Source organism: Phaseolus vulgaris, chromosome 1 (assembly GCF_000499845.2).
Source record: "Phaseolus vulgaris cultivar G19833 chromosome 1, P. vulgaris v2.0, whole genome shotgun sequence".
NCBI lineage: Eukaryota > Viridiplantae > Streptophyta > Magnoliopsida > Fabales > Fabaceae > Phaseolus > Phaseolus vulgaris.
In genome coordinates this window covers 37,592,046-37,617,168 of record NC_023759.2, presented here as the reverse complement: position 1 = coordinate 37,617,168, position 25,123 = coordinate 37,592,046, and the positions used below count along the sequence as shown (strand labels likewise).

General features: G+C 27.6%; 1 protein-coding gene across 1 annotated transcript; it reads left to right on the top strand.

Moving 5' to 3' along the window:
* Positions 1-13,385: 13,385 nt before the first annotated feature.
* Positions 13,386-15,156, top strand: LOC137814079 (uncharacterized). Its single transcript, XM_068616630.1, has 4 exons — positions 13,386-13,826; positions 13,910-13,959; positions 14,080-14,141; positions 14,392-15,156. The coding sequence occupies exons 1-4, from the start codon at positions 13,679-13,681 to the stop codon at positions 14,849-14,851; spliced, it is 720 nt and encodes a 239-aa protein (XP_068472731.1). The 5' UTR covers positions 13,386-13,678; the 3' UTR covers positions 14,852-15,156.
* Positions 15,157-25,123: the final 9,967 nt, after the last annotated feature.

Below are 25,123 nucleotides of genomic sequence, written 5' to 3'. Positions count from 1 at the left end.
TCTTAGATTGAAATCTTCCAACTTGTGTGTGAAATTATATATTATGGGTGGTAACATGATTAACCCAACATACAAATTCTCGTTAGGATAGACTCTAAAATGATTCTAACACTATCTTAAGAAGTGGACTTTCAATATAACTCAATCTTATAAAACTGACTTATAAGATAAAGTTTGCACTCACTTATATACTTTGAAATGTTCTTATATCTAATCGATAGAATCTAGTCGATATGGAATCTCCGACATATTATTTTAAAAAATAAAACATGTATTATATATTCAAACTCTCACCAAGTTTTACCATTTTTAATTTTGTAAAAAGAGGAAATTATAGCTTATTTTTGCGATATCTTATCAAACTCTTTTCTTATTAAAGTAATGTTATCGATTTATATTTTAAGACATTAATTATGTCATATGTAAGGTTATCAAACTCGTGGATTGACTTTTAAATTCGAACGAGTTTAAGAGTCTAATGATGACTCACGAGTTAACTCGTGAGTATACTCGTTTTTATACAGTCTCGGAGTGGACTCGGACAGACTCGCTGAACTTAGTGCAAAATCGCAAGTTGGAGGTCGAGTCAACTAGTTCGCCTTGTCGCGTGTTTTCACAGTCTCAAATCTTCATACCTCGCCTCCACCACGCCTCGCCACACTTCCTCGTGCTTCTTCATACCTCGTCGCACATGCCTTGTCATTGCAACCCCGTTCAGGTAGGCTCTACGGTTGGGTTGGGTTGTTGCAATGTGTGGCTGTGGATTTGAGGGGTTGAGAAATTTCAATTTTAGGGTTTGTTGATAAGGGCAGATTAGGGATACACGATTGTAGGTTGAGGGGTTGGAAAATTCTAATTTTAGGGTTTATTGATATGGGCAGATTGGGAATTATCATTAAAAGTGATTGTTAAATCATTGATTCATATATTTCCTGAAATAAAATTGGGATAAAATTATTTTTTATTATTTTGATTTTGGTTAATACAGTGAAATTGTGGAATTACTACTTAAATGTGGAACAAGTGAAATGTAATTATACTTTATAAATATTTAATTGATGCATTTAATATTATAGAATTAGTATAGGAATATTTTTTTTATTGAATTTTTACTTGAAGTAGACTCTTACGAGTGTACGAGTCGGGTTTACGAGTCAAGTTTACCGACCTTCCATAAGTCTACTACTTAGACTCTTGAGTCTGATAACCTTGATCATGTGTTTTATTGTTGATGAATTTTATTGAAAAAAAAAATTACTAGTAAAACTCGTTAAATAAAGAGTTATACAAATTTTTATGATGTTTGATCAATTTTAAATATCACAAATATAATTAAAATGTACTACCAATATGTAGTTAATATGTGTTCTCTTATTATTATTGGTTAGATACTATTTGAAATAAATAACATTTGATTATTAAAGGATATATGGGAGATTATAGGTTAAATACATTATTTTTAATTTTTTTAATAACAACATAATATCCACTAAGAAAGCATTTTAATTTAAATGTAAATACTGTAATCAATCTATTTATTGCAAAATATTAAAAATTGTTTTAATTTAATTATGGGATGAGAAAATTATAATATTGAAGATAACACTAGTGAAAAAGACTTTATATGATGGTTTTATAGGACTTTTTATGATGGTTTTATAGGACTTTTTATGACGGTTTTGATGATGATATAGATTCAAGCGTTATAAAAACTTTGTACTTTCTATGTCGGTTGAAAAATTGGCATAGTAAGTTGACTTACTATGAGTGTTGTCTATAAACCATCATAAAATGTACAAAATACCTATCATAATATGTTCAAACGAAACTTTCTATGACTGATATTTCTACAACCGTCATAGAAAATACGACTTACTATGATGGTTCTCTTCAACACCATCATAGTAAGTAATTTTTTATGACAAATATTCCTACACCTGTCATAGTAAGATTTTTTATGTCATCTATTACAATATCCATCATAGTAAGTTTGTTTTTTTTAGAAAAATAATTGTTTTATCAATTTTTCATACATTCATTAATAACAATTATCTGCATATCAATGTTATCTATACAATTGCATACAATTTACAAAAAAACTCATTAATTGATCACATTTTCCCCATTCATTAATAACAATCACCTACATAACAATGTTATCTAGACAAACTCATTCATTGATCAATTTTACTTTATTCATTAATATCAATCACTTGCATATCAATGTTATCAATTTTTTAAGAAAAATAAAAATAATTTCATATTACCTAAAAATAAAATTATTTTTTAATTTTTAAAATTAATATTAAAGGGCAGTTTTCATATGCAAACTAATTCCTACTATTTCTTTAACTTCTTATTTTAAGAACCTAAGCCACAACCTTTATGGGAGAATTTTATTTAGAAAATAAGAAGAAGACAATGACAAAAAAAAAATATTGAATCTCACATATCAAAGAAAATAACATCTATTTCCAGTCACTCTCTTCATTGTTCCACTCCACTTCAAGCAACTTCATTCTTTGGTGAAACCATCATTCTTTTGCATTTACCATCAAGTGAATCTCAATCTTAGTCCAAACCCCATTACGCCCTCCAATTCCAAAATCACTAACGAAAAAATAAGAAAAAAAGTTTAAAGAGGAAGAAAAGTCCAAGCTAAAAAACAAAAAAGAAATTGATAAATCAATTCATCGTTTTTTATATATATTATTTTTTGTTTTTTCAATTTCGATTCATTCAAATTAAAAAACGCGGATACAGACACACCGTCATATACATGTGTTTCCACTAGTAAATTATAAAGTTATTAAAAATTAAATTCCAATAACTAATTCTAATTTTTGTTTTCTCTTTTTAAATCTACATTTTTCAAAAACTAAATTAATAAAAAATAGTTTTATACTATCATCCAATTATAAATAATTATATATCATAAAAGTTACTTAAAAATATATATTAAAAGTGCATGATTATTACATTCTTTTATCTACCTATATAAAGAAACAAAAGATAAAAATAATGGCATTCAGTGTCAGTTTTTTAATTATATGTAGCTACCCATAGTCAATTATAGTTAGTAGTTGGAAGCCATTTTAAATGTTCTTGAATAAATGAATTCAAAGTATTTAATTTGGTTGGCCAACTAATTTGTTTTTTAAATTATTTTTGGTCTGTCACTGAAGCATTTGAAGTAAATGCCAACATCCACCCACCTTTCTATTTATGCAAAGATGAAGTAGGGAACTTCCATGGACTTCAACAAAAATTGGTGTTATTTGCTTCACCAAACTTCAATAACCCATCACATTATTTTTAAGGTTTCTTTGCAATTTTTCTTCAATATAAAACTTTATAATTGTAATAACTTTTTATTTACCTGTTTCAAGAAGGGGCACTTTTAAGACAGAAAATAATTTCTTGTTTTTATAGTTCAGAATTTTATTTAAATATCCTCTATCTTAAAAAATTTGTGTCAAAATAAAAATATTAAGCCTTTTATGTTTTTTCAAATTTTTAGTTTTTAATCTTTTTTAGTTAATTTTTTCGACATGTCAACTATATTTTTAATGTCGTTAAGAGGGAAAATTAATACTTGCATTTACAATATATATCCAATTATAAAATAACCACTTTATAAAAATTATTAAAATTGATGAAAAATAATATGGGTGCTCTTCCATTTATATCATTATAATTGTAATAAATTGTTTTTTCTATTGATTATTTCATCACAAATTTACATAATATTTTTAATATATGAGTCATAATCTTAATTTTTAAGAGATTCTTCAAGATGTTTCGTTCACGCAAAATCAAAGATGACAGACTGTATTTTTTAATTATTTTGTTTTATTTTAATAAAAAATGTTTTAGTCTTTTAAATTTGAATAACTGGTTTCCTTCCAACAAAGTAAAAGGGATGTGGTTAGTTGGAAAATAAATTAATTTATTTAAAATAGGTTTGATATCACCTTTTATAATATTTTTGCAATTATTCAATGGAGGCCATCACCTTTTTTCCCACTCAATATTATCTTCAACTTTATTAAAATGACTCAGTTTTTTTTTTCGTTAAAATGATCATAATTTGGTAAATAGAGATTGACACATAATAAGGTCGTATTATCCAAGTCAAATTTTTAAATAAATAATAAAAATTAGGTTTAAATGATAAGACTTCATGTATCAATTTTTATCTATCAAATCATCACTTTCTTAATGACCTCGACGTTAATCTAATAAAAGAAAATAGATTGAAGTAATTTAACAAAATTTGGCACTACAATGAATCCACAAAAATTGAAAAATTATATGAAGTAATTATGAAAAATATTGGGAACAGAAGTAGTATTAAATCTTTGAATAATTATTTTAATACAATAATGATTAAAAAAATGTCACTATAATAATTTTTATTAATTTATATCTAACTCTAATATTATTAGTTTCAAAACTATAGGAAACCTAGTTCAAAATGTTGTTGAAAATATTCGGTACCATGTTAAAAAAGAAAATAGACTAACAAGATTTATGTAACCAAAGTCTTCAACTTGTTACATAATAAATGTTGCAACCTACTTCCTTTAACATTTTGAAAGTAGAAACTCAGAAATCACACTTCCATTTCAACAACCTCAGTGTTTCATATGGCTCTTTTTTCTTTGGTGGACTTTTAAGGAAAGAGTTTTCTTCCATGTCTTGTAATATTAATTATTGAAAAATTGTTCTATAAGTTTATTCATAAAAATATTTAATAGTCTGTGCAACAAAGTCTTCCAATATTTCCTTTTCAGTCACATTAATTCTTTTCGTCTACTCAATTAACGTTGGAAGCTTAAATTTTGTTTAAAGAATGAGTTTAACAATATAATATTGCTAAGTCAAATAATTTAATATGATTTTGTAACTATAATAAATAAACTTGTTATAATATAATAGGTGAGATTCTAATTATGATATATGTTGATTGTTAATTTATCTATCATAATAAATAGTTATTATGGTAATGGATATAGTGTTTTTAAGATCAAAAAAATCATTTCGCAACTCATTAATTTTTCGATTTGTTCTTTTTGTCACTCGTTATCACTACTCCAATGGTATTCTTTAGAAACACTTCTACCCCTCACTACTTTAAATTCGACTTACAATTTTCAAATCGTATACCTCCTTCATCCCTTCTTTCTCTTTTTGTTTGTTTCATTTCCTCCAATGACTAATTGTTTTTGCAATAATAGAATAACGTGTGATATCATTGTTTTTGAAGTCAAAAATAAAAAAAGACATTATATATTTATATACGTGACTATGATGCTTCCTTTACAACTTTATAATGGAGTTTGCTTTGATGACTTTTGGATGATGTCAACAAAACTATTTGATTACATGTTTATAAGAAATCGGTTATGACACAAGATTTTTGATGTTTTTAAGGGACAAATTTTTGTTAGGAAAGTTGAGCACGTAAAAATTAAAAAGTTCATTATTTTTTTTTTTTTGAGTAATTTTTGTTTGATTTGATTACACAAAAATCCAACATTGTTAATATCAAAACCTTCATACAAATCTATAAAAAAAAAAGAGCTAGAAGCTGCACAGAAATATAAACAAAATTTTATCACAATTACAAAATTATATACTTTATTGAGTTGTTTTTTAGTTCCACTTCCACATTTTATAACTATGTCTATAATCCATTCTATATTCAAATAATTTTTGAATGTCAAGGATCTTGAAGTTTTTAAGTGTTTTTATTAAAAGTTCATTAAGTGAGTCAAACATTTTACATTTTAAGCGCATCAAAAAGTTTATTTATCCCATGTAAGCCTTAAGATACAATAAACAAAGTTCCAAAAACATATTTTTATTCAATAATGTATATCAATGTAACATGAATATAATAAGGAAATAACAAGGAGAAAATGAAAAGGATATATTATTACGAAGTGGACTTTAAGCCTAACTCAACCCCATAAAATCAGCTCAATGGGGTGAGGTTTGCACCCACTTATATACTATGAAAGGCTGTGGTCCGATAGCGGGTGGCCTGATAAGCCCAACAATAACTCGCTAGGATAGGCTCGAAATGGTTCTGATACCATATTACGAAGTGGACTTTAAGCCTAACTCAACCCCATAAAACCGGCTCAATGGGGTGAGGTTTGCACCCACTTATATACTATGAAAGGCTCTAATATCTAGTCGATGTGGGATCTCCAACATATATTTAGCTGAAAATAGAAGAAGAAAAATGAGAAAGAATACTCCTTCATACATTGAGTGTTTAAGATACATTGAGTATTTAAGAAGAAGAAAAGAGGATGAAGATGAGATAAGAAGGAGTGGAATGAGCAGTTGGCCTCTTCCATCTTGGCTTGGTGCTCACTGCTCACTGTTTTATATAATGAAAAAATAGTGAATATAGAACTTTTTTAGAAGACAAGGGTGTTAGTTTCATAGGAGGCATGCAAAATGGAGTGAGAGTGTGGTTGTCTCACTTAGTGAGACACATTTGAGTCCCATGAGTTTGTAGTGTTGGTATCCTAGTTGTGAAAAATGAAGGATACAAAATTTCTTCCTCTTCCAGGCTTAAGTGAGGATTGATGGCTTATAGAAAGGTTAGTCTGGGTTTGACAAAAATTGTGTAGCTTAATTAGCCATTAGTTATTATAGTAAAACATTGTTTGATAAATCTTTTGTTGTCAATTTTAATCAGCATAATCTCGAGATGAAACAATTGGACATCAAGATATTTTCTTGTATAGAGATTTAGAGGAGATCGTTTATATTAACAATTTGGAGATTTGCTAAGAATCAAAGAAAAAATTGTCTATTGAGAAAATTATTGTATGATGTGAAATAGTGTTTGCAATAGTGGTAGAAAAATTTCAATGATTTATTGTAAAAGATGATATTTTTTAAGTGTAATTATAATAATTGTGTCTACATTCTGAGAAGAGGATAAATGTGTGTTTTTTTTTTATATTTTTATAACCAATCAATATGAAAAAAGAATTTGGAAGGCTCAGAGACAAATTAAACTTTTAATTTTAGATGAAAAATCTTAGCTTTTTGTGAGATAACTAATTGGGAAGGATATAAAAAAATTAGATGGTGAGAGAATTGTGTTTATCTAAGTAAAACTATTTGAAGAAGGTTGTATGGAGGTTTATGATGTATTAATCTAAACTAGTGGGTACAACTTTGGATCATCATAAAAAGCTCTTTGTTACCCATGCTTGTTGTTTGAAAATAAGGGGGAGATTTGACCATGCTAGTGAAGTATGAAGGATTATGTATAATATGGTATATAATAACCCAGATTGGACCCACATTATTAGTTTTGTGAACATGTTTTATGGAATATCCTAGATAAACTCATTGGGAAACTTTGAAGTGAGTGATAAGATAATAATAAAAAATATATATCATATAGTCTAGGGTATAAACAATTTATTCATACAGAAAAACCATGGAAAAATTTGTAAATACAAATTATGCAAGGAATGTTGATATTAGAAAGTTGATTTCTAGGTTTGTGCTCACATTGTTTAGGACTACAATTTGTTAGAAGACAACATTTGTGGTGACATTGTCAACTACCAAAGTAGAGTACATCGTGCTCACAAAAAGGGTAGAAGAGACTTTATGGTAGAAGGGGATGATGGAGAACTCAGTATAGTACAAGATTATGTGATTATTTATAGTGACAATTAAAATTTTTAACTTTTAGTTGATTATCAAATTTACCATGAGAGAAATAAATACATTAATGACCAAACTTCATTAGTGATGAAGTTGAGTTTGAGGAGGTTAAAATTGTGAATATATCATATAAAGATAATCCAACGAATGTGTTTAAAAAATCTTTATCAATATCTAAGTTCAAATATTGTTCGATCTTGATTAATTTTTTGTTTGAGGATAAAGGAGACGAATAGTGATGATGAAATTTTTTTCCTATATTTGGAGTGAAAGTGGGGGAATATGAAGATAATTCAAAATCATGTAAAAGAATTTAGGACATTATATGTTGTATTGTTCGATGTGTTAGATGATAGATAAAATTGTGAATATATCATATAAAGATAATCCAACGAATGTGTTTAAAAAATCTTTATCAATATCTAAGTTCAAATATTGTTCGATCTTGATTAATTTTTTGTTTGAAGATAAAGGAGACGAATAGTGGTGATGGAAATTTTTTCCTATATTTGGAGTGAAAGTGGGGGAATATGAAGATAATTCAAAATCATGTAAAAGAATTTAGGACATTATATGTTGTATTGTTTGATGTATTAGATGATAGACAATACATAAGACTATCTACTACTATTGTAGACAATAGACCATGTATAATGATTTTCTATTTTTGTTATTATACTAATTGTTGTTCACAACTTCTATAAATTAAGAATCAATTAAAATATTATAACATTTATGAGGTGATATATTCCACATGACAATAATGTTGTTATAAGTCTATCCAAAAATATTATTTTGCATTTTAGAGAAAATCATATAGAAACTAACATCATTTTATCAAAGATTATGTTTAAAAGATGACTTTTTATGATAGATGATCAACTAATTAATTGATATCTTTACAAAAGTTCCTAATAGAAGATAGACTAATATGTCTATAAATGTTACTATTAAAAAATGACTAATTAATATATTTTCTGCTTTACATAAATCGTTTTATAATATAAGTATTTAATGGTTTATTGACTATTAACTTCATATATCAAATGTGTCTTATACAAGGAAATGATATGTGATATTTGTGTATAAATAATTCTCTACTATTTTGATATAATAATGATATTTTATTCTCAATTTCATTGTCTTACTACATTGTTATAAATCTGTCAATATTTAATGATATAATTTTGAGCGTAAACAATCTTTTACATAAAAGTGACAAAATGAGTAAGTTTAAACTATTTTGACGTTAGCCGCTCAATAATAATGTATACAAGCTAATCTATATGCTTACATGTTAAATTATTCCATTATCTATACTTCTATACTTATATATAAAGGAGATTCCCCTCTTAACTGCTCTTGATATTTTTTTCTTATTTTATTCTTATATTAATATTTAATTTTATTATTATATTATGGTCATTGTGTCATTTCTTATTCTCCTCTTAACGGCTCTTTATTTTTTTTCCTATTTTATCCTTATATTAATATTTAATTTTATTATTGTATTATGGTCATTGTGTCATTTCTTATTCTCCTCTTAATTTTTCTATTTTATCTTTACTTAATAATTTATTGTATTAATTTATTTTGGTTATTTGGACATTTTATAATTTCAAAAATTAATAAAATAATTTTTTTAATTTTAAAATTTATTTTATTTGTTATTATTTAACTGGAGAGTGGAGAGATTGATTAGTTACTTTCCTATTTTAAAGATCTTCTTCCCTATTAAATAAAAAATTAAAGATATTTGTAATATTTTGTGGACTACTTTAGCAGGATAGTGGAGATTTGGTACGTTATAGGTACCTACTTCCCACTTTCTCTCTCCACTACACATAACACATTCTTTTTTTTACCATACTTCTCACTTTCTTTTCTCTTTCCTTTTCACTTTCATGTAAAATCATACTTTCATTTCTTTGATTAATCTTGCACTTTTCATTGATTGTTTGTGAGTTTTTGGGGTTTTTTTTTTGCAGTGGCTTTGGATGAGTGATTGGGAAAATCTCGACAATGGTGTTCTAGGAGCATCTCTCCAAGGTTTATTTGTTTTCAAGAAACTATGCAGGTTTTGTTGTCTAATGATTATGAAGGTTTTGTTGTGTCTAATGAGGGTCTAGTCTATACTCAAGACCGAAAAAGATATTGATGTAAGTTCTTTAGAAGAAGAATTTGTCGAAGACCTTCTTGAGCAACATAATGAGATTGAGTATCTGTAATCTACTTTTGCAAATCAATGACATATGATCTTAACAACCTACTTTTGCAAAGGTTCTTTCGTTGTTCCTTTTTGTTTTCTTCTTTTCTTCTTCTTTGGGCAATTCATTATCTACCATGAATTTGAATTATAGGCATATACATTAAAAACAAAAATAAAAAATGCGGATACACAGGCGCGAGAGCGCCAACGCCTATGTTCCCGCTAGTATATATAAAGAAGATTATTCTTCATAACCGTTTTTTTATATAATTTTTTTTTTCTGATTCTAATCTTATTTAATATATCTCATTTTATTAGTATAATAAAGTATTTTGTCATTTCATATTAATTATTTAAAAAAAATATTTTTTAATTGTTTAAATTAATGTTATGGGATAATTTTTACATGCAAACTAATTTTCCACTATTCCCTCAATTCCTTATTTTAAGACAAAACAGAAAGAAAGAGAACATATTTTCATCCTCATTCAGTTCCCACACCAAATCTCGCGTATTAAATAAAATAACTTTCATTTCCAATCATTCTTCACTCCATTTCAAACAACATTATTCTTTGGTAAAATCATCTTTTTTTGTATCTACCATCGAGTGAATCCTAACATTAACGTGAACATCATCACACTCTCCAATCCTAATACTACCAATGGAAGAAAAGACAAAATTTGAAGAAGAGAAACTCAAACTAATAGAGAAAAAAAAAGGTTTATTAATCAATTTATCATTTTTCTTTTACATTTTATTTTTTGTTTTTCAATTCGACCCATCCAAAATTATCTGTGAATGTATGTTAAATTTCTATCATTATGGAAGTTAAGTAGAAGAGGGAAATGTGAATACACTAGTTTCCATTAGTAATTAGTAATTAAAATTTAATTTATAATTTATTATGTTTATATTTATATCTTTCAAATAATATAATATTAAAAATAATATTTTAAATTATTTTTATTTTTTTAAAAGTATGTTGACTGTTTAATTTTTTCGACTTTTGACCCACAAATTAAGCGAATAAAAGAGAATGTACCAGAACTACCTAAGATACTAAAACCACTAATCCAACTCGCTAAATTGTGATAAACTGACATAACAATTCAAGAACCCAAAATTACTTTATTATCCCTAACCAAATTTTGGAGTTGTGATTGAATAAACAAACGCAATAAAACTGATGAATCAACTTATATATATATATATATATATATATATATATATATGGGATTTTTTATTATAATTGTTTTTGTGTACATAATTTTTTTTCTACCCTTATTTAATATATCTCATTTTATTAATATAATGAAATATTTTATCATTTCATATGAATTACTTAAAAAATAAAATTATATTTTAATTTTTTAAATTACTATTAATGTACACTTTTTATATGACTCTCATTCTCTTAATTCCTTATTTTAAGGTCACAACAGAAAGAAAGAGAGAATATACTCTCATACATTTCCACATTAAATCTTACATATTAAATAAAATAACCTCAATTTTCAATCAATTTTTGCACTCTATTTTTTGTTTTTCAATTTCGACTCATTCAAAATTATTTCTGTATATATGTTAAATTTTTATCATCGTAAAAATTAAATAAAAGAGAAAAATGTGGATATTTGGACACAACCGCGCCTGTGTTTCCACTAGTAATAAATAAAGTCACCATAATACATTTTGTATAAACAACATGGTTATAAAAAAGACTAAAAGTATTTTTCTAAATTATACAAACCTAATGATTTTAAAAATTTGGAAGATAAAAAAGAAATTTATTTTAGTTTTCAGAGATTAAAAATATAATTAATAAAAAACATTACTAAAAGAATGTGTTATTTAACTCATTTTCGCAATTTTTAAAAAATAAAAGTTTTACATTTTTTTATGCCTCAAATTTTATTACTTACAGATAACATCACTATTTTAAACATACTTTTAAAACACTCTTTATTATTGATTAAAACTTATTAAAATTATTAAAATTTGTAGTCTCATTTTTTTATTTACTAATTTTATTCATGATTTTATATTTTTCAAGAAAACAATTGAGTGTTAGAATTACAAGATGTGTGTTGTTTGCACTTCTCAAATAATCATTATTAGTTAAGTAATATTTCTTAAATATTTCTAAAATTATTATTTTACAATGTACCTACTTTTACATATGCTTGTATAATTCATGTGATCCATGCCAATTTTATTATTGTAATATAAATTACGAAGTCTGTTTACCTTTTATAATTTCTTGTCCCTTCAGTGACAAAGTCATTCTAATTTATTTTATTCAAATTTTAAATAAATTAAATAAGTGATACGTATTTTTTTTATTCTTTAAGTATTTAATATTATATCATGTATCTATATATTGTTACAATTTTAAAATACATTATCAATTTGCACTTTTAAATTTTCCGTAGGCCAAATGATTTCTAGGAGAACATATGCAACAACAATAATTATGTTTTCTTATATTACGATGATATGTAAATATGATAAAAAAATCATTAATTATTAAAATAGAAGAAGGATAGCAGAAATTCAGTCAATCTTACTCTCCCAAGCAACATCTAAATTTAAAACCTCGGTTTCAATTTAGAAGTTATTTTTATCCGTAATAAAAAATCAATGTAAATCACTTTCAACTTGTATAAAAATTCTATTCAACTCACCTAATTAGACTTAAAACTCCCACCTAAAAGAATAAATCTCTGGAAAAAAAAATCAACAAATCATCCTCATAAAGACTAGAGGGTCAAAACATCCGTCAGAGAAGGAGAAAAGCGTAACATAAGACTTGACAGTGACCCACGACCAAACCTTTAATTGAATAAAGGCAAAAACTTCTGAAACGTCAGTCACACTCTCCTATTAAAAATTACATTGTTCTTATGCTTCCACAACTCGCTTATCACCACAATCTAAACCGCTCACCATACATCGCCTGAAGCATTTCTGAGTCTGGGGAAAATTCAACAAAGAAACGTTAGAAGTAAAACAATAATAACTAAGTTAATACAGATTGAACCAATTAAAATAAAAACTACACCCTAAATTTCTCAAAAAAGATAAATATATTAAAAATAATTTTTTTTATATTCTTTTGTCAATCACAAATGGAAAAAGGTATATAATAAATTACTTTGTCTGTAATTTTTTTAAAATAATTTTAATAAAATAAACAATTTTTTTCTGTATTGGTCTCATCTGATAATTTAAAATAAATAATTTTCAATTTTCTTTAAAAAAAATTAAATACGTGATTTTTTAAAAATTAATTATTTGAATTTTTTTTATTTAAACAGATTAATCCACTATTTATTTGTAATTGACTATTATCTTATTCTTACTTGTATATTTCCTTCGTTTATTAAGTTCAGTTTTTTTATTCTCCTAATTCTTACAGGTTGACAATGAAAAAGGTTATAAAAGAAGAAAGAGGGTGAAAGTGCCCAACGGTCGAAATTATTTAAAACATTATATTCCTACAATAACGTAAATGTTATGTTCTAACATCCAAACGTTACACAATCCTTAGTTCTAATTAACCATACACAATTCAAAGCCCACACCTTCTTATTCCAATCTCTTCTTCCTCTTCTTCTTCTTAGATTTTCCCTGCATCAAAATCCTGGGACCTTCACATTTCCAACAATTTTCCATCTTCTTCTTCCTTTCCGTTTTGCAATTCAAATTCATTTCGCTAACTACTAACTACTACTTTTGGCTTTAACTTTTCAGATTCAGATGGAACCGGACAACATTGACTGGGACAACATCGATTCTACGTTCGCCCTAGACGACGCGTACGAGAACTTTGACGCGCCTATGTGGGTCGATCTCTCTGCTTTTGATGACTCTCTCGTTGATGATGAAGCCTGGTTCTGCACTCGCGGTGAGACTCTTTACCAGGGTATATGTGGAATTCCGTTTCTCGCTTTTTTCCCACTTGCTCAGTTGTTTCTTTTCCACTCGCAGATTGCAAGCATCCAAAAACCGCTGAAGATTTTCTTAAACGCAATTCCAAGGTGGCAACCTCAATTTTTGTTTCTTGTTTTACCAATAAACTGTTCAATTGCTTAATTTGTGGATTATTTTTTCGTGATGATGAATTAATTTTATTTTTCTCTTTTTTTTTGTTCGATCAGGTTAAGCATTTAAGATTTGCATCCTTTTCTGAAATGCTCCCCTTTAGAGACAGACACCGAAGGTACAGAATCCTATGAAAAAGGGGCTTAAGAAATGTCTTAAGTAACTTGAAATTTGGCTAAAATTGATTTTAGTATCTATTTTTTACATATCATGATTAATATTCTGAATTTTAGTGGATTTAATTAAGTTTAAGGTCTGGATCAAATTCATCACATTTTTTAAAATATATTCTTCAGAAAAAGAGAAAAGAGAAATTACAGATTCTTATGAGATGATTAACCTGACTTTTTTATGGTTCTGTGTGTTAGGGGAAATTCTACAACTGTGGAAAGTAGCAAAGGCAAGTATAGTGAAAGATCGAGAAGACCAAGGTGTTCTGGAAACTTTAATGAAGACAGTGAGAATAGGAATCCAAACTTTACAGCTCCACTTCCCAATGACAGTAGGACCAACAAGTTGAAGAAGCCATTGACGAAGACAAACAATCCCATTCCAAATCCGAAAGAGTTGAATACTGGACCAGTGGAGTGTCCTGTGAAAAGTCACCGAAAAAATAAGCTCAAGAGTACTTTCTCTGCACAAAATTTGTTGGGTGGCAGAGAGATTCTTAGTCAGATAAGCGGATTCTGCTCTGAATTGAAGAGGCTAGCAAGAGGGAAGAAAGGGACAAGTGAGAAACGTGGAAGTTCAAGTGGGGTCTCAGAAGAGGTGAAGGAAAGTGTGGTACAAAAGGAAAGGGTACCTCTGTTTGTGGTCAAGGACTCTTGAATGTTGAAGATCAAGTAACGAAGCTTGATCTTTTTACATAGGATTTTTTCAGCAGTAGTGAAATGCTGCTATAATCATGCATTTCAATAGGATTTGAATTTCGATTTTGATCCCGATACATATTTTGACAGTGAAAAATTGGTGCAAAATTATGCATTTCAAATTTTCAATTGGGGTTTGAGAGTTACTGTAATAAAGTTCATGCCTGAACCAGAAGAGTTTGGGTAGTAGTCTTTCTTCTTGTAGGGGCTGAAGGTTCATGGTTATCATTAGAAAATTATAATTTGTTTATTTTTTAATTCTAACTTTTGCTCCGGTTTTGGGGGATTTTGTGTGAGGATTGTGTTCCTTTTTCAACTATTTGAGTAGATGACTTTAAATGCTAGACCACATAATTATTTTTTATTTTTTATTTTTGAAAATTTTAAATTAGTGTTTTTAATTTTAATTTTTAACATTCTTTCTAATATGTATATATATATATATATATATATATATATAATATTTAATATAAGGAGAGTCAATTTTGTAATAATGTATTAATGTAACATTACATTTATATTAATCGAGTATCATTTTAAATGTCCACATGTCTTTTTATTCTTATCATACAAGTAATTAGTTGATTTCATATAAAAAAAAATGAAAAATAATAATTTTATATTTTAGGATGACAAAATTAAAAAAAAAGGTTAAAAGTGTTTATTTTTAAATATGCTAAAAATAGTTAACTATAATAATATTATTATGCGTGTACTTAAGTAAATAATTTTGGGTTTATATTTCAGAATGATGAAAATAATAAAGTCATTCATAAACCAAAGCTTAAATTGCTCATTTTATATAGACTATAAATATTTAACTTGAAAAAATTATGTGTGTGGAATAGTTTCCTTTTTATATAACCTAAGTCAACAATTTAGATAATTCATGATTGAATAATAATATAAAAATTTACATTATTGATATATTTCAATTCCTTTTTAAGTATATAATTATTTATCTAATTTTCAAATATTCAATTAGTATAGATTATGTTTCTCACTCTTTACTTTTATCACATTCTAAATTAATATTCTTATTCAAACAACTCATCATTTTTAAAATGTATAAATCTTTTTTTATAAATATTTATTAAATTTGTTGTGTTATTTATTATCAGATCAATTATAAATATCTAGTCTTACATATATTCATGTTTTAACTTAATGTGAGAAAAATGTGTTGAAGATTCTATATAAAATAAATATAAGATTGATATATATTGTATAAGAAAAAACAATCAGTATTTTGTAGTTAATTTTGTGACGATGGATCTAAATTTATACTATTAGTACAATTTTTTTATGGAATAATATTCCCTTGTGGAAGACGTATTTGTAAATAACACTTTCTCTTTCCTTTATCTTTCCCTCTCTCTTCTTTCTTCAATTTCTATCTCATACGTTAATCTGATCATGCCATGTTGTAGACGAGGAGTCAGGCTACATTTCTATCCGATCAGATTTTCTTTAAGTTTATTTTTACTTTCCTTATTTTCTATTTTTCTCTATGATTTAGTCATCAATCTTAGTGAGACCAGTTGAGAAAAGTGTTTCTCCCAACTTAATTAAGCTCATACAAAAATTTGGTAATATTTGGATAACTTGCTATAGGTTCCTAAATTTTTGAGTGGTTCCTTGTTTGAGGTAGAATTTCCATCCGTAGAAGGTGACATGGTCCCCAGGCTAGAAGATTTGAATATGAAGGGGACGTGGTCCCAAGTTTCAATTTCTCTTGCAGGAATGTTATTTGATAAAATTATTTGATTTTATGTTGTGTGAACATGTATAAATATTATATTTTGATAGTTTGAAAGTTAAATATTGTTTTTGATGTTGAGAAAGTTCTTGAATGGTATAATTTTTAAAATGTTGTAATTAAAGAATATGTATTATATATGAATGATGAAAATTGTATGAAATTGATGTCATACATTTGGGATAATGTATGGGTTGTTGTTTGATGGTACATTAAGTATGAAAAACCTATGTTTAACGGAGATCCTATGACTTCACTGATGATCTAAGTCATGTAGACTAAGATATCAGATGGTGAGAAGCTGAGAAGAAGTTCATACACACCGAGTCTTGCTGTAGACACTCAGTATTGGATGTTTGAACTTACCCTGATCCTTTCTATTGAATTCGCTGGTAATCTTTGGATCAGGTGTTAGTCTCTGGTAGGACTTACTTAATATGGGTCTTCCAGAAGTCGTTAGATGTTATTATGTTTGTTGAATATCTTGAATGTGTAGATCCTTGTGAGTTCTATGTGATTGTTTTATGTTGGGATTTGAAAAAGATTGAAATTTTTTGAAATTGATTCATGTAATTTGGTTTTCTCTTTTGATTTAATTGTGCATATTATAAAATTTTATTTTTATTAGCTTACCCTTGTTTTTCTTGTTGCGTTTTGAACTGCGATGATTGTACTATGCTCACGAGCAGATGATCACAGGTGTAGGAGGTCTTGGAAGGCTTTAAGATGTTTTAAACTTTATATTGTAGATGTTTATATTTCTATAAGCCATGATCTTGTAATATGAATGTTTTGAAATACTCCAAGATTGTATAGAAATGAGTATAATTTGTATTGTAATAGTTATATGTTATTTTTCTGGAGTGTTAGATAGGACTTTAGGATGTAGTTTTGAATCTTAAATTATTAATATTTATATTTCTGTAAGTCATAATCTTATAATATAAATATTTTAAAAAAACTCAAAGTCTATATAAAAATTGGTAGAGAATGTATTCTAATAGTTAGATATATTTTATAGTTAGATATATTTGTAGGGGGTGTTATAGTATTCAGGTCTCTGATCATGAAAAAATCTATTCTCTTTGTAAGTTTGTAGAATAGGAAGAAAACTTGGAAAATAACATGAAAAAGAAGTCCACACAACTTTTAAGGTAGTGCAGCATAGTCGATAACATTAACATATAACAGACTTTTTAATGAACTTTTTAATCAACGTCTCATGCTTATGCTTTCAATAAGGAAAAAAACACTCAAACTAATAATTTAATATTAAACAAATAAATAAACTAGTTATTATTTTGCCCATAATAAAAAGTCTATATATGTATCCTTACAAGTTATAAATTTGTAGTAAAGTACCAATTCCTTATTTATTACTATTCATCCAATCATAAACCTGTTTTTAATAGCATTGAATTACATATGGTGTTCAATACCAAATTGATAAAAAAAATTATCCGAAAAATAATCTACAAAATTGATAACCTATTAATATAGAAAATCTTTGGATTGATTTTGATTATTTTTTTCTAGAACCAAACGATTTGGTTCACTTTGCAGATTAACACTTCAAAATTATTCTAACATAAAGTCTACTATTTAAATATTATTATATTACATTACTTAAATAATATACTAAAGAATGTACGTGGTGGAATAAAATTTAATATGTCTACAAATACGTGACATATGAGTACAATATATTTAACATATAAATGAGGGGGAGTAAAAGTTGTTTAAATAATAGAGGGAGAAAAATAAAAATAAATTCTTAGAAGGAAATAATAATAAAAAATTATATTCCAATATTTTATATTTTAAATCTATTGCCATGTTGTAGAAATATGTAAGCGGTTTATTAAGTTTATAGCATATAAATCATAAATATTATATAATATTTATACCACAATATATAAATACATACAACATAACTACATTTCTTTATTTTTTTTTCATTGTAAAAATGTAAACAGTCTTTATGTTTTTATATGTTGTTTTAGTTTCTTTTGATAAAGAAAAACTTGCATAAACAATTTATTTAATATTACGTATAATATTGAAGAGAACAAATATTTATTTGTAATAAAGTAAACGAAAAAAATTATTGATCATAATATAATATTAAAGTATCATATTTGAAAAAATATCAGATACATATACTAATAAAAAAATACATCCAAAATTAATGCAAACTAAAATGTAAAAATTAATTTATTTTGGTTTAATATTTTTAATATTGAAACCAAATTAAACCTGACAGCATATAATTTATATTTGGCATGAAGATATTTTTATTAAAAAAATATATAATCAAAAGCTTAAGGTAAACTTATTTGTATGTATGATTATGACCTTTGAATTGACGTAGTTTATGATAATGACCTTATAAAAACAAAAAGGCCATTATCACAAAACATTTGACTTCTACTATTTTATTCACCAATCGATAATAAATTAATATGCATTCTCTGTGATTGGTTTTATTAGTTTATTACTATTTAGATCACATTTCATTTAAACTAATCTTCAAACTATTTGTTTTAAATACTTCTAATTCATATTCTATAAACCCTTCTCTAAATTGTATAGTATCACTCTGGATACTTTTTTTTAAATCAACATAATTTTAAATTCATTTTGGATAGCTTATCAATAGAAACTCAACCATTTAATACAAATAAGTGATATATTTTAACATATATATTTTTATCATTAATCTGCACGTTAAAATTATTTATAAATATTAAATGTTTTTTAATTAATTAAATTTGTCACGACATTTGTTTACATGTTTTGTCTTTTTAGCTTAGTATATGGATAATTTTGTCTATATCAGTTTTAATTATTTAATTTTAATCCATATATTTAAAACACTATAAGAAAATCATGAAATAGAAACCAATTTTTTTGAGACTAAAATAATTAGTTACAATAGAAACTAAAATAGAAACTATTTTAGAAACTAAAAAAAAATTGGTTTCTAAATTAGTTTATATTATTTTCTATTATTATTAAATAGTTTCTAAGGTTTTAACTATTAATTATTTAGTTTCTAAATTTGGTAGAAAAACATTGGTTGCTAATTAGATACCAATTTAGAAACTATTTAACAATAATAGAAAATAATAAAACTAATTTAGAAATCATTTTTTTTTTTAGTTTTTAAAGTGGTCTTTAATTTAGTTACTATTACAACTAATTATTTTAGTTTTTACAAATTAATTTCTATTTGATAATTTTCTTATAGTGAAACTTATTGTTTTGCATGTATAATTTTAATTATTTGATTTTAGTCTTGTCATTAAATTTAAAAAAAATGTAATGACGAGACACAAATTCATATAAATATATAAGCGGCATTTCATTTTTGCAAGTTAAATAATGTAATATAGAATACATTAAATAAATAAAATCACCAAACTTTAATACCAAACAAAAAACTAATAAACTAATTAGATTGTTAAGTCATTAAAACTGGAAAAAAAATAAATGAATATTTTGTTATAATGAAAAACTCTTGGTCCTCTACTTTATTAAATAATTTTTTATTCCATTATTACCTTGTTTTTTTTTTAAATTTTATCTCGAATGATCTCAATTTGATATTTTTTAAAGAATGAATTAATATAATCTTTTCTATCAAATTCATAGTGACATGATGTTGTTGAAATGTCACATCACAGTGCACATGTCATTTTCGTTAAAAAATCAATTTTGATGATGATGCCTTATTCGTTCATCATGTTATATATTATTATCATCAATCTAACAAAAATAATTATATTGACTCACTTTTTTTAAAAAATAGACTAAATTTATAATATTTAAATATTATAAGAAATTAAAAATTATTATAATACTAAGATAAAAAAAAAGCTACTTAACCTAAAATAAATTATATAAAATTATTTATAACTAAAAATAAATAATAATATATTTATTTAGTATCTGAACAAATTAGATATATATATGATGACAACAAATTATAATTGATTTATTATGTCTGAAATACTAAACTATAAATACTAACTAATCTTGTTATCTTAATTATTTTTTGATTTATTCAAGAGGTTCAAAAAAATCTATATATGTACACATTGATATCAAAGAGAATACTAGCTTAATTCTTTCACTCACCTTAATCCTTGTATATTATATCATATTTATAACTTTTACTAACAAGTGTTGGATAAATTTTTACAAGTGATCATCTATCTTCATGAGTAACTTAGTGATTAATCCTCAAAGGTTTAAATAAGACTTTCCAAGAATACCACTTTTTCTACCTCAAGAGAGTAATGCTCATTTTCGATAAGAACATTTGGTGTCCATCGTGGGGTCTGAGTAAAATTATTCTCATACCATAAGTTTTATGGTACTTAGCAAAAGTAGAACTACCGCATCATCTTCATCAAACCTTGAGATGACTCAATTATAGAAACCCTAAAAGCACATATGAAAGTCTCCTTCAAACTAGGAAGGAGAACCTCCAAAACACAATAGTTAGCATGCATGTCAATTTTGACAAAGAACTAGAGCTCATGTGAAACAACCATTAGGTTGAGTTGCAAGCTCTCCATGAGCAACTTGTGATACTCACCCAAGACTGGAACACACACATATTCGACCAAAACTTACAAACTGGAACCCAATGCATTGAGCAAGTAGTTGAGTCTCATCCCCAACTAGAAAAACAACTTGTCAAAGATAAAGGGCGCCTAATGCGCGATGTGTAATCTCAAAGGCTAGATATAGATGTAGAGATACAAACACAACTTCTTCATGTGGTGACCAAATCCAATCTCAAGGCTCGTTGTCACGAAAGGGAGTCACGAGCATGTGATAAACAACAACTTTTTGAGGTTGTTTCAACAATGGAAGAAAACCTTGATGGTTTCCATTCTTTCATTCTAGAAATCATGAACACCCCACTTCCTCAAAAGTGAAAGTGGTCTACCATAAAAAATACGATGGATCATCAAACTTAGAGTACACGTGAAAGCATACATTACCCAAGCTAACCTTTTCTACAAAAATCTCACAGCACATTACAAGCTTTTCCTAACCGCTCTCAAGGGCCCAACCTAGAAATGGTACTACTCCTTCCCAAAAAATTCAATAAATTCTTTCCAAACTTTTTGTGCAAGGTTTTTAACCTAGTTTGCTATCTGCAGACCCATGGTTGCAAACTCGACCTCCCTCCACAGTGTTATACAAAGGGAGGTCGAGTCACTCAAACAATGCATGACTATTTTTCTAAAGCTTCCCTCAAAATTCTTGACCTTCATTCAACGATATAGATGCACATAGTCTTGGTGGAACTTCGTCCAGAAAAATTTCTTGACACATTTTGTGTTAATTCACCACCAACATGGACTAACTTTGTACCAAACAACACAATATATCAGCATGGAGGAGAACTCAAAAATAAAAATAAAAAGAGTAATGAAAGTTATTGCACATCCTTTCTCTTCCATTGCCCCGAGTGCCACACATGCCTTTAAGCATAAATGTGTTAATAAATATGAAAATTACATCCTTCTAAGCACTAGTTGAGAGCCCATCATAGAAGGCGTTTAATCTTGAATTAGTACAAGTCCTACAACATACACCCTCTCTTCCTTTTGCTGATTCCAACAAAAGATGTAGTTATAAAAAAAAAATCAAAGTCACACAATAAGATAATGTTATAAAGTACGCAACCTGATAGAAGAATTCGTTCGATTTGAGGCATTTTGTACAAAACAACAAGGTTGGATGAGACCCAAGATAAGGATGATGAAGGGGAGGAGGTCGGGGCAGAGGATTTCATGGTACATTTCAAAGTCAAGGAAGAGGACACCATTAGGAGGGTCAAGAATCACAATAGGTTAAGCAAGGGTAGAGAGCAACCTCGACAAAACCCCAGTGAAATTATAAGAACGATCTGTTAGAATATATGGCCTTAAACGAGAGGGGGGGGGGTGAATTGTTTAAGAGGGGTTTTTGAAAACTTTTTCAGGTTAAATGAAATTCTTTGTATAAATTCAGAACAAGAATCAAGTTAGCCAATAACTTAAGCAATTATACAACAATACACATAAAAACAATCGGTTGTTTCTTCGAAACAATCGGTTGTTTATATCAGTTAAAAACACAAACAACTTAAAACAAAATTTAAATGAGTTCAGGGTAAGAGAGAATCACATAAACAATTTATACTGGTTCACTCTTAAGCCAAGAGCTACATCCAGTCCCCAGAATATCACTAGGTAATCTACTAAGCAATCAAACCAGATTACAAAACACAAACCACCAAAGTAGTGACCTTGAACCCTTCAAGAAACACACTACCTTTGGCAAACCACACCAAAAGTATTGATCTTGAACACCTCAAGAACACACAATACTCCTTGGAAACACAACACCAGAAATACAGTAGGTTTAGAAAGGATTACACCTTATCACAGTACAATCTGAATTGAATACAATTGCAATCATATTCCACTCTCTCTTGAAAATCCAATGCTTGATATGAATTTTGAAATCTTAAAATCAAATTTTTCAAACTGAATTTCTCAAAGTTGTTTCTTACTTGTTTGAAAACATACACAAACCATTTATATTTTCCAAAGATTGGTCAAAACATTTAATGAAGGAGCGTATTCAGTTAGAAAACATTTAAAACAGATTCACCATTCAAAACATAATTCTGTTAGGATTTTCAAAGAAACAATCGGTTGAAATCACGAAACAATCGATTGTTTTGGCTTGACAGTTAAGTAAACCAAACCAAAATAGTTTTCAACCTTTTTCAAAACTCCTAAGAGTAAAACAACCGGTTGATTCGACAAAACAACAGGTTGTTTTTCACTTAGTTGGAAAAACACTTGATTTCAAAAACGTTTTAAATCACATCAATTTTAGATTCAACAAAGGAGTGGATCACACTCTATTCTACCCAGATCCCACCCAACCACAATAGCAACTCTTGTCTTTCATCAAAGACCTTGGATTTGGATTCTTCAAAGCACTTGATCAACAATCTCCCCCTATTTGATGAAGACAAAACCCTGGTTGTTTGTGTTGATCTTGATTGAATTTGAAACAACACCTGCAAAACAAAAAGTTATGTAATGCAGAGCATCTCTCATAGCAGATTATGATGGCACATAAACCAATTTTCTACTTAACTATACCAGTAGAAAAAACTAGCCAAATAACTAAGCTAAAGCATACCAAACTGCACCACCATTCAAACCAGAATGCAGCAGAAAATTGAAGTCAGAGTTATAGCAGTTTTAAGACACACATAAACCATATTCTCTCCCTATTTGTCTTCACAAATAGACTTTAGGAATAGGTAAAAACAGAATAGTCCAAAATAAAGCAATACAAACATAGAAAGAATAACAAAACTTGGCTTCAATCTTCCTTCCCATACTGCAGCTCAAACAGTTGGTTCTGAACAACTTCAATCTGTTCATCAAGGGTCTGGAAATGTGTGTCCATGCTTTGAAATCTGTTGTCAAAGTTCTGAAAATTTGTAACACAAAGATCATGAAGATTTCTTTGATTTTCAGCAAAGCTGTCCAGCCTATTGACCATGAATCTCTAAAAGGAAGACATTGAGGGAATCTTATTTCCTTGATGTCCAGCAATTGCTCCAACACATAAGTCAGAAGCAGGTTGTACTTCATCTTGAACATTCATATTAGCACCTTCAACAACTTCTTGATCTTCTTCATCATGTTCAACATGAATTTCACTTGAGGAACCACCATGTTCACCATCCTTACTTACCCACCTTCCATTAATCTTGATAAAACCCATCTTGCTTAGTGAACCATTGTTCACTTCATGTGTTGATTTCACTAACTCAGATGTTTCATCCTTGAGATCCACTTCAAAATAGTTTAAGAATTTAGAAATCAAGATAGCATAAGGATAAATGATAGTCACTTAACCTCATAGACTTTTGCATGTGTTCCTTGATGATATGGATCCAATTGATCTTGACTTTGCTCATTATGCAATATATGTAGACAAGATCTTCCTCAGTGAGAACAAAATGGTTGCTCCCTCTTGCTGTTAGAATCCAAGTGACAATGAGAGCCAACAACCTTTCATTCAATTTCAACCCTCCAACAGAACAAGTTCTTACTTGTGCATGAGGATTCTTCAAACAACTTTTGTAATATTGAATTTTGTTGAAATCTTCCACCACACCAATATTCCCTTTGTTGATTCTTAAACCAACATACTTTAGACCAGTCATAGCAGCCCATACCTCATGAGTGATCTCCATATCCACACCTTTGACATGAGAAACGTGATTGTTATCTTCAAACTTTAAATTGGTGTAGAAAACCCGAATAAGATCCGGATAGATGTTCCCCTTCATCTCTAAGAACCTCTTTAGCAGTTGTTCTTTGAGTAGTCTTCTCACATCATCCAGCTTTTGACTCTTCAACCAGCTAAAAAAAGACA